Source organism: Nerophis lumbriciformis, linkage group LG30, assembly GCF_033978685.3.
Source record: "Nerophis lumbriciformis linkage group LG30, RoL_Nlum_v2.1, whole genome shotgun sequence".
Classification (NCBI taxonomy): Eukaryota; Metazoa; Chordata; class Actinopteri; order Syngnathiformes; family Syngnathidae; genus Nerophis; species Nerophis lumbriciformis.
The window spans coordinates 32,204,176-32,216,906 of record NC_084577.2 but is presented as its reverse complement, the minus strand read 5'-3'; the positions used below and the strand labels follow the sequence as shown (position 1 = coordinate 32,216,906).

Genomic DNA, 12,731 nt, shown 5'->3' with positions numbered 1-12,731 from the left:
ATGCAGTATTACCTGTATTGAAAGGTGGTTTAAAATGCAGTAGTAGTAGTAGTAGTATAAAATGTAGTATTACCTGTATTGAAAGGTAGTATAAGATGCAGTAGTAGTAGTATAAAATGCAGTAGTAGTAGTATAAAATGTAGTATAAAATGCAGTAGTAGTATAAAATGTAGTATAAAATGCAGTATTACCTCTCTTGACGGCCTCGTCGTAGGACAAGAATCCAATCCTCGACTCTTTGGCGCCCATAGTTGCGTCATCTTAGGACACTTAGCCGGTGAAGAAGAGGTACTACAATGATGAAGTATATTATATTATATTATATTATATTATATTATATTGTGATGATAGTTAGCAGACTTGATGACAACACTGCTCATGCTAACGGAAGCTAAAAGTCGATCAGCCGCTACAGCCACGCCTCTACCCGGTCACGTGACAAGCACGGTCACGTGATCGCTCTGCGTCACGTGACCGTCTTCACCAGCGGCTTGTCAACATGGAGTCAAAGTAAATATACATCAAGTACATTGTTAGTAAATAAATATACACCAAATATGTACATTGTTAGTAAATATACATCAAGTACATTGTTAGTAAATATACATCAAGTACATTGTTAGTAAATATACACCAAATATGTACATTGTTAGTAAATATACATCAAGTACATTGTTAGTAAATATACATCAAGTACATTGTTAGTAAATATACATAAAGTACATTGTTAGTAAATATACACGAAATATGTACATTGTTAGTAAATATACATAAAGTACATTGTTAGTAAATATACACCAAATATGTACATTGTTAGTAAATATACATCAAGTACATTGTTAGTAAATATACATAAAGTACATTGTTAGTAAATATACATAAAGTACATTGTTAGTAAATATACACGAAATATGTACATTGTTAGTAAATATACATAAAGTACATTGTTAGTAAATATACACCAAATATGTACATTGTTAGTAAATATACATCAAGTACATTGTTAGTAAATATACATCAAGTACATTGTTAGTAAAAATACATGAAATAAGTACATTGGTGGTAAATATACATGAAATAAGTACATTGTTAGTCAAAATACATGAAATAAGTACATTGGTAGTAAATATACATGAAATAAGTACATTGGTAGTAAATATACATGAAATAAGTACATTGCCGTGTGTAATGTTCTATATTTCCAATGGAACATTTAACATTTTGGTGTTGTTTACTTGAGTCATATTGCAGTCTACACGTATCTGTTATGTGTGACTGCCATCTAATGGTCACACTTATCATCACACCATGTACCAAATAAAATTGCTTTGAGGTGGGTAAGCACAACCAGAATGATTGTGTACATTAGGTTATAAAGCACACTGTCCAGTGTTGAGAAAATGAAAGGATTTTAAGTGCGCCTTATAGTCCAAAAAATATGGTACTCTATATAATTGCACTATATCTTATTCTCTGCAGCCATACTGTGATTATTGTACTGTAAATACTGTGATTATTGCACTGTAAATACTGTGGTTATTGTACTGTAAATATTATTGTACTGTAAATACTGTGATTATTGTACTGTAAATGACAGCTACTGTATTTTACTCTGCAACTTTTTGCCTTTTTTATTTCCTACATGACTTTCTTCTTCCACACTGTGATTATTCTAACTATTATTGTGATTATTATATTATTGTGATTGTTCTATTGTGATTATTCTAACTATTATTGTGATTATTTTATTATTGTGATTATTCTACTGTGATTAGTCTATTATTGTGATTATTCTAACTATTATTGTGATTATTTTATTATTGTGATTATTCTATTATTGTGATTATTTTATTATTGTGATTATTCTAACTATTATTGTCTGATTCTTTACTTTTATACTTTGATTTGATCTTTATTTTTATCTGTTATTTTCCACACTTGTTTTTACCATGTCTTTACTTAGTCATGTCTTTACTTAATCATGTCTTTACTTAATCATGTCTTTACTTAGTCATGTCTTTACTTAGTCATGTCTTTACTTAATCATGTCTTTACTTAGTCATGTCTATACTTAGTCATGTCTTTACTTAATCATGTCTTTACTTAATCATGTCTTTACTTAGTCATGTCTTTACTTAATCATGTCTTTACTTAGTCATGTCTTTACTTAGTCATGTCTTTACTTAATCATGTCTTTACTTAGTCATGTCTTTACTTAATCATGTCTTTACTTAGTCATGTCTTTACTTAATCATGTCTTTACTTAGTCATGTCTTTACTTAATCATGTATTTACTTAGTCATGTCTTTACTTAGTCATGTCTTAGTCATGTCTTTACTTAATCATGTCTTTACTTAGTCATGTATTTACTTAATCATGTCTTTACTTAATCATGTATTTACTTAGTCATGTCTTTACTTAGTCATGTCTTTACTTAGTCATGTCTTTACTTAATCATGTCTTTACTTAGTCATGTCTTTACTTAATCGTGTCTTTACTTAGTCATGTCTTTAATTATGTCTTCACTTAATCATGTCTTTACTTAGTCATGTCTTTACTTAGTCATGTCTTTACTTAATCATGTCTTTACTTACTCATTTACTTACTTAGTCATTACTCAGTCACTTGTGGTGTTTGCCAACTGTGATAAAGTGCTATCTGACTTGTGAAGTGTCTGCAAATGTTAATAGTTTTCCCTGCAGTCTGGGATTTTATTGTTGACAATTTGAATCAAAAGCTCAAATCCAGCCTTGACACTGTTGCTCCTCTAAAATGAAGAAAGGTGGCGCTGCGCACTCGTCAATGAGCGCACTTGGGGACACGCGCCACTCCGGCGGAAGCAAGCAGCTGCAATCAATCAGCACCTGGTTGATGATCTCCCTGGGCTTCTTTAGCCAGTGCAGACCTGAAGGTAACCATTTGTTGAAGTAGCGTAAGCGACCATCCAGCTCTATGTTCTCTCTCCCGTCGTGTTGTGGATTGTCTCGTGTCGTCCTTGTCGCTCCAACTACAGACCTCCGTTCCCGCGTTGACGAGCTGTGTGTCTCGTCATTCCTTCTTCCTCTGCCTCTTGGATCTCCACCTCCCGCTCGGACACAGACCTTTTACGCCCCTTTATAGCCCCTCCACTTCCTGCTTGTCTCACAGATCTATGAGCCTGCCCTGCCCCTTTTGGACTTGCCTCTCACTCAACAACTAATCTCCACACATAGTCTCACACACCATACACTCTCTTGGATTTTGTCACACTCCATATCATTGTTTGATTAAAATGATTGGTTGTTATTACGTGTGTGTGTGTATATATATATATATACATATATATATATATATATATATATATATATATATATATATATACATATATATATATATATATATATATATATATACACACACACATATATATATATATATATATATATATATATATATATATAATAAAACCGAATTAAATACTACGCCCCCTAGTGTCTGTGCCGTCTACACCCCCCATACACAACAAAAGGTCATTTTTTTAAATCAGTACCTTCGTGGAGAAAGGACGAGGAAATTAAAAAACTAAAAAGAAATTGCAGGATAGCAGAAAGGAAATGGAGGAAAAATAAACTAACGATTAACCATCAAATATTACGTGAACAGCAAAAAATATACAACACGGTGGTTAAGAACGCAAGAAACACTTTTTTCTCCACAGTGATTGCAAACATTAAGAATAACCCCAGAGTCATTTTTGCAACCATCTAGTTCAGCCTGATTGGAACAATACAGCTGACACAGCTACAGACTACACACTACACACTACACACTACAGACTACACACTACAGACTACAGACTACACACTACAGACTACACACTACAGACTACACACTACAGACTACAGACTACACACTACAGACTACACACTACAGACTACAAACTACACACTACAGACTACACACTACAGACTACACTACAGACTACAGACTACAGACTACACTACAGACTACAGACTACAGACTACAGACTACAGACTACAGACTACACACTACAGACTACAGACTACACACTACAGACTACAGACTACACACTACAGACTACAGACTACACACCACACACTACAGACTACACACTACAGACTACAGACCGGTACACAGTCCCTCTGTGAGCACTTCAGAGATGAAATAAACACACTTGATCTTCTCACACTGCTTTTAGTTTTACCTGAGGGAAGACTTTTGTCCTGGTTGATGCTGAGATGCTTGACAGGCTGTTTTCTACAATGAAAGCCACCACAAGTCTTTTAGATTCAAATCCGAGCACAGTTTGTAGAATATTTCATGGTTCTGTGAGAGAGAACATTTAAACATCTTAACTTGCTGACTTCAAACGGGGGTCTTTCCTGTGGCTTTTAAAAAAATCTCTGGTGAGGCTCCTGCTGGAGAAAAGCAGTTTAGATGCTGACAATTGTAATAATTGCAGACCAGTATCAAACTTACCATTTTTAAGTACAATTTTAGAAAAACTTGTTTTCAAACAATTCTATGGTTTTTTAAATAATGGCAATGTTTTAGAAAAGTTTCAGTCTGGTTTTAGGACCAACCACAGGACAGATGGTGAAGGATCTCAGTCTTGGTTCTACTGGATCTTAGTGCTGCCTTGGATCCAGTAGATCACCTCCCTCTTTGAAATAGACTGAAACACCTGCTGGGTCTCTGGTACTGTTCACAAATGCTTCACTTCCTGTCAGAAGATGTTTGGTAAGGATGGACACATGCTCCTCTAATACCTATGAAACCACATGTGGTGTGCCTCAAGGATCAATTGTAGGTCCTGTTCTTTTTCATCTTGACATGATTCCACTTGGCAGAGTCATCAGGAGTCTGGAATTCATGTCCACAGTTATGCTGACACTTGTGTATTTCCATGATGACACAAGACCAATTCATACTCTTTTTCATTGCATTGCAGATATGAAGTCCTGGATGACAGATCACTTTTACATCTGAACCAGGACAAGACTGAAACACAATCTCTGTCTTTAACTCCATCACTACAAGTGACAAATCTGGGCGTGGTTTTCAACTCTGACCTTAGTTTTATACCACATGTAAAAAATAGAACAACAATAGTTTTTGATCATATTAAGAATAAAGCCAGAGTTCTTCTAATTCTCTCTCAGGACGACACAGAGACTAATGCATGATTTTATTACAAGTGGTATGGATGCTTGTAACGCCTGCTTTCTGCTCTTCCTAAAAAGGTTAGTACACATTTACAATTACTCCAAAATTCAGCAGCACATTACACCAGTTTTAAAATCTCTGCATTGGCTCCCCTTGTGTTTCAGGATCCATTTGAAGGTTCTTCTTATGGTTTATAAATGTTTTTATGGCCCCCGTCTATGAAACATCTTTCCACCATTATGGCCCCCGTCTATGGAACATCTTTCCACCATTATGGCCCCCGTCTATGAAACATCTTTCCACCATTATGGCCCCCGTCTATGAAACATCTTTCCACCATTATGGCCCCTGTCTATGGAACATATTTCCACCATTATGGCCCCCATCTGTGGAACATCTTTCCACCATTATGGCCCCCGTCTATGGAACATCTTTCGACCATTGTGGCCCCCGTCTATGGAACATCTTTCCACCATTATGGCCCCTGTCTATGGAACATCTTTCCACCATTATGGCCCCCATCTGTGGAACATCTTTCTACCATTATGGCCCCCGTCTATGGAACATCTTTCGACCATTGTGGCCCCCGTCTATGGAACATCTTTCCACCATTATGGCCCCCATCTGTGGAACATCTTGCCAGAGAACCTCAGGGCTGTGGAGAATGTTCATGTTTTTAAGAGCAGCCTTAAGACCCACCTTTTTGATTTGGCTTTTACCTGATATTATATTATTGAAGTCATTTGTATTTTACTTTTTATCCTATTAGTTATGCAATATTTTATTTAGTTATATTATTATATATATATATTATATATATATATATATACACATAAATAAATCTTTATTTTATTTATTTTTTTCCTATTAATCCTATTAGTCTTACTTGTATTTTATTCTTTATCTCTACACATGTTTCTTACTATTTTACAAGTTTTATTGTTTTTGTTTTCCAACGTTCCTCAGATGAGCCACCTGCCTCAGGTGTTAGGGGCCAAGTTTGGGGGGTACTTTGTGTCAGCGACCTGGTAGCCATGGTCTGATGCTGGTCCTGGTGCAGATGTGATAGTGTTTACTCACATGTCTCCTCTGTACTCAGCCATGCAATCATTGCTCCATATACTTGTGTGTGTGTGTGTGTGTGTGTGTGTGTGTGTGTGTGTGTGTGTGTGTGTGTGTGTGTGTGTGTGTGTGTGTGTGTGTGTGTGTGTGTGTGTGTGTGTGTGTGGTATAGTTTTTAACTTTGTAAAGCACTTTGCCTTGCATTTCTTTTACGTATGTATGAAAAGCGCTTCATAAGTAAAGTTTGATTGATTGATTAGCATTTGAGACACATATTTCAGGTACACACCTCAGAGTAATGTATTTGAATACTTCACACATGTTGCAGTTAGCATTTTAGCACGCTAACATTAGGACGTCAGTGTTAAATATGTTGTTACTTGACCAATGATGCCTGTTAGCGTGCTAGTTTTGTAGGTGTACACCTCAGTCACATTTGGCTAGCATGTTAACGTTAGCATGCTAGCATTTGAAAGACATGTTTGACGTGTAGAAAAGAAGAAAAGAGTTGCAACATGTATACGTTTTATTTTCTAGATGTGTCTGCCATGAAAAGACGTCCATGTGTGACTGAAATGTCATGTCAGCAAAATGTGACTCATGATCAAGGTGTCCAAGGTGAGACAAAAGGGGCGTGGCTAATAAGTCTCATGTCCGCACGTTGACTTGGATATTTTCAAAAGGCACAGGTGTTGGTAAGAGTGTGCACTTGAGAACATTCAAGGTGAACAACAACAACAACAACATCAGCTATGCACAATCATCACTTGGAATGACTTTTGAGAAGATCAGTGTGGTGTGGACATCACCTGAGAAGGTACTTACACTTACTTCCTCTCAGTACTCCCAGGTGACCGCACCTCGTCTACCTGCTCCACGTGCCGGGCTCCTTCCTGGCATGCCGCGTCAGCCCAGGCTGGGATGGATCGGAGTTTGGTGGCCTAAGCTTTGAGCCAATAGGAAGGCTCGAACCACTTCCTGGGTCTGAAGGGGCGTGGTGTTGACGTCCTCCAGGGCGTCGGCCACCGCAAACTGTCGATCCCTCAGTCGATTCCAGTTGGATAAAATATTGTGATACTCAAAGACCTTCTCGTAGTTCCCCACAGAGTTGTAGAGCTTGATCAGACCTCGGTAGTCGTACTCCAGACCACTGTATCCTTCTCCAAACAGCTTCTTTCCTGTCATATCAACACACAGTATCATACCACTATATGAGTGTTTAATGATATCTCATAGATATATACTCCAGACCACTGTATCCTTCTCCAAACAGCTTCTTTCCTGTCATATCAACACACAGTATCATACCACTATATGAGTGTTTAATGATATCTCATATATATATACTCCAGACCACTGTATCCTTCTCCAAACAGCTTCTTTCCTGTCATATCAACACACAGTATCATACCACTATATGACTGTTTAATGATATCTCATATATATATATATACTCCAGACCACTGTATCTTTCTCCAAACAGCTTCTTTCCTATGATATTACATATACAGTATAATATATTTTATATAATATAATATGAGTGCATTAATATCATGCATACATACATATACATATATATATATATATATATATATATATATATATATATATATACATACTCCAGACCGCTGTATCCTTCTCCAAACAGCTTCTCTCCTGTGATATTAAATATACAGTATAATACCACTATATAAGTGTGTTAATGACACTCCAGACCACTATATCCTTCTACAAACATATTTTTTCCTGTGATATCTATTATACAGTATGATACCACTATATGAGTGTTTTAATGGTATCTAATATACAGTATCATACCACTATAGAAGTGTTTTAATGATATCTATTATACAGTATGATACCACTATATAAATGTGTTAATGATATCAAATATACAGTATGATACCACTATATAAGTGTGTTGATGATATCACATATGCAGTATGATACCACTATATAAGTGTGTTTAATGATATCAAATATACAGTATCATACTACTATACAAGTGTTTTAATGATATCAAATATACAGTATGATACCACTATATAAGTGTGTTTAATGATATCAAATATACAGTATGATACCACTATATAAGTATGTTTAATGATATCAAATATAAAGTATGATACCACTATATAAGTATGTTTAATGATATCAAATATACAGTACGATACCACTATATAAGTGTGTTTAATGATATCAAATATACAGTATGATACCACTACATAAGTGTGTTTAATGATATCAAATATAAAGTATGATACCACTATATAAGTGTGTTTAATGATATCAAATATACAGTATGATACCACTATATAAGTGTGTTTAATGATATCAAATATACAGTATGATACCACTATATAAGTGTGTTTAATGATATCAAATATACAGTATGATACCACTATATAAGTATGTTTAATGATATCAAATATACAGTATCATACTACTATACAAGTGTTTTAATGATATCAAATATACAGTATGATACCACTATATAAGTGTGTTTAATGATATCAAATATACAGTATGATACCACTATATAAGTGTGTTTAATATCAAATATACAGTATGATACCACTATATAAGTGTGTTTAATGATATCAAACATACAGTATGATACCACTATATAAGTATGTTTAATGATATCAAATATACAGTATGATACCACTATATAAGTGTGTTTAATGATATCAAATATGCAGTATGATACCACTATATAAGTGTGTTTAATGATATCAAATATAAAGTATGATACCACTATATAAGTGTGTTTAATGATATCAAATATACAGTATGATACCACTATATAAGTGTGTTTAATGATATCAAACATAAAGTATGATACTACTATATAAGTGTGTTTAATGATATCAAATATACAGTATGATAACACTATATAAGTGTTTAATGATATCAAATATACAGTATGATACCACTACATAAGTGTGTTTAATGATATCAAATATACAGTATGATACCACTATATAAGTGTGTTTAATATCAAATATACAGTATGATACCACTATATAAGTGAGTTTAATGATATCAAACATACAGTATGATACCACTATATAAGTATGTTTAATGATATCAAATATACAGTATGATACCACTATATAAGTGTGTTTAATGATATCAAATATGCAGTATGATACCACTATATAAGTGTGTTTAATGATATCAAATATAAAGTATGATACCACTATATAAGTGTGTTTAATGATATCAAATATACAGTATGATACCACTATATAAGTGTTTAATGATATCAAATATACAGTATGATACCACTATATAAGTGTTTAATGATATCAAATATACAGTATGATACCACTACATAAGTGTGTTTAATGATATCAAATATACAGTATGATACCACTACATAAGTGTGTTTAATGATATCAAATATACAGTATGATACCACTATATAAATGTGTTAATGATATCAAATATACAGTATGATACCACTATATAAGTGTGTTGATGATATCACATATGCAGTATGATACCACTATATAAGTGTGTTTAATGATATCAAATATACAGTATCATACTACTATACAAGTGTTTTAATGATATCAAATATACAGTATGATACCACTATATAAGTGTGTTTAATGATATCAAATATACAGTATGATACCACTATATAAGTATGTTTAATGATATCAAATATACAGTACGATACCACTATATAAGTGTGTTTAATGATATCAAATATACAGTATGATACCACTACATAAGTGTGTTTAATGATATCAAATATAAAGTATGATACCACTATATAAGTGTGTTTAATGATATCAAATATACAGTATGATACCACTATATAAGTGTGTTTAATGATATCAAATATACAGTATGATACCACTATATAAGTGTGTTTAATGATATCAAATATACAGTATGATACCACTATATAAGTATGTTTAATGATATCAAATATACAGTATCATACTACTATACAAGTGTTTTAATGATATCAAATATACAGTATGATACCACTATATAAGTGTGTTTAATGATATCAAATATACAGTATGATACCACTATATAAGTGTGTTTAATATCAAATATACAGTATGATACCACTATATAAGTGTGTTTAATGATATCAAACATACAGTATACCACTATATAAGTATGTTTAATGATATCAAATATACAGTATGATACCACTATATAAGTGTGTTTAATGATATCAAATATGCAGTATGATACCACTATATAAGTGTGTTTAATGATATCAAATATAAAGTATGATACCACTATATAAGTGTGTTTAATGATATCAAATATACAGTATGATACCACTATATAAGTGTTTAATGATATCAAATATACAGTATGATACCACTATATAAGTGTTTAATGATATCAAATATACAGTATGATACCACTACATAAGTGTGTTTAATGATATCAAATATACAGTATGATACCACTATATAAGTGTGTTTAATATCAAATATACAGTATGATACCACTATATAAGTGTGTTTAATGATATCAAACATACAGTATGATACCACTATATAAGTATGTTTAATGATATCAAATATACAGTATGATACCACTATATAAGTGTGTTTAATGATATCAAATATGCAGTATGATACCACTATATAAGTGTGTTTAATGATATCAAATATAAAGTATGATACCACTATATAAGTGTGTTTAATGATATCAAATATACAGTATGATACCACTATATAAGTGTTTAATGATATCAAATATACAGTATGATACCACTATATAAGTGTTTAATGATATCAAATATACAGTATGATACCACTACATAAGTGTGTTTAATGATATCAAATATACAGTATGATACCACTATATAAGTGTGTTTAATGATATCAAATATACAGTATGATACCACTGTATAAGTGTGTTTAATGATATCAAATATGCAGTATGATACCACTATATAAGTGTGTTTAATGATATCAAATATAAAGTATGATACTACTATATAAGTGTGTTTAATGATATCAAATATGCAGTATGATACCACTATATAAGTGTGTTTAATGATATCAAATATACAGTATGACACCACTATAGAAGTGTGTTTAATGATATCAAATATACAGTATGATACCACTATATAAGTGTGTTTAATGATATCAAATATACAGTATGATACCACTATATAAGTGTGTTTAATGATATCAAATATACAGTATGATACCACTATATAAGTGTGTTTAATGATATCAAATGTACAGTATGATACCACTATATAAGTGTGTTTAATGATATCAAATATGCAGTATGATACCACTATATAAGTGTGTTTAATGATATCAAATATACAGTATGATACCACTATATAAGTAAGTTTAATGATATCAAATATACAGTATGATACCACTATATAAGTGTGTTTAATGATATCAAATATACAGTATGATACCACTATATAAGTGTGTTTAATGATATCACTATAGTTGGATGATATGAAATGGAAGAATCGATCTGACCGATAGCGATGGAGCGCAGGTAGAGTCTCTCTGCATCTTCATACTGGTTCATGTCGTAGTTGTAGAGCGAGGCCAAGTGACCAACAGATAGTGCCACCTCATAGTCTTCATGGCCCAGCAGCTGCTCCTTGATCTGGATCGCTTTAATGTGCATCTCTTCTGCTTCCTGCAAGGCAGTATCATTAATGTGCATCTCTTCTGCTTCCTGCAAGGCAGTATCAACTCACTTGGATGAACACTAGTACTATGTGCTTGATGAACACTAGTACTATTAGGTGGTGTGTGCTGACCTTGAACTTCCTCATGGACTGGTAGAGGCGTCCCAGGTTGCCATAGTGCTTGGCTGTCTGCACGTTGAACTCTCCAAAGGCCTTCTTGGCCAGCTGCAAAGAGGACAGGTGCAGGTCGTGTGCTTCCTGCAGGAGGCGCTCTTCTCTCTCTTTGTTGTGGCAGTCAATGGCAATTTCTTCCAGGATGAGAGCTGAGGTCCAAAGCAAACAAAGACTTAGACATCAGCAGCAGATGGAATGATGGAGACAAGTCCTTACGAAGAGTTACATCCAGGTGGAGCCACTAGGGGGCAGCAACAATACTTGCACTGGGTACTAGCTGGTACTAGCTGGTACTAGCTTGTACCCATAACAACATTTTGGTACCGCTACTAAAATGTGTTTCCATACTTGTTTAAGAAAAATAAGCACCACAGAAAATGTCATTATTGTCTTTATTGTAACAACAAATGTTAGAGTACATGAAACATATGTTTATTATTGTCATTTAGTCCTTCAATAAAATACTAGACAACTTGTCTTTTAGTAGTAAGTAAACAAACAAAGACTCCTAATTAGTCTATGCAGTAACATATTGTGTCATTTATACACCTATTATTTTATACACATTATTAAGGACAAACTGTAAAAATGGATTATTCATCTACTTGTTCATTTACTGTTAATATCTGCTTATTTTCTGTTTCAACATGTTCTATCTACACATCTGTTAAAATATAAT

General features: G+C 33.3%; 2 protein-coding genes across 3 annotated transcripts in view; both read right to left on the bottom strand.

The window, feature by feature from the left end:
• usp32 (ubiquitin specific peptidase 32) overlaps positions 1–416 on the bottom strand; it is a 66,389-nt gene extending 65,973 nt beyond the window's left edge. The window contains exon 1 of the mRNA XM_061934096.1: positions 192–416. Coding sequence (XP_061790080.1) covers positions 192–249 — 58 coding nt within the window. The 5' untranslated portion in view covers positions 250–416. The remainder of the gene's footprint in view (positions 1–191) is intronic.
• A 6,320-nt stretch (positions 417–6,736) lies between these two features.
• appbp2 (amyloid beta precursor protein (cytoplasmic tail) binding protein 2) overlaps positions 6,737–12,731 on the bottom strand; it is a 121,434-nt gene continuing 115,439 nt past the window's right edge. The window contains exons 11-13 of one of the 2 annotated variants that reach the window (XM_072911964.1): positions 12,011–12,201; positions 11,721–11,886; positions 6,737–7,406 (exon numbers count right to left, since the gene is read on the bottom strand). In XM_072911964.1, the coding sequence (XP_072768065.1) occupies positions 7,135–7,406; positions 11,721–11,886; positions 12,011–12,201 (629 nt within the window). In that variant the 3' untranslated portion in view covers positions 6,737–7,134. Of the gene's footprint in view, positions 7,407–7,530; positions 7,613–11,720; positions 11,887–12,010; positions 12,202–12,731 lie in introns of those variants that run through there. The other variant, XM_072911965.1, reaches the window with a different exon arrangement.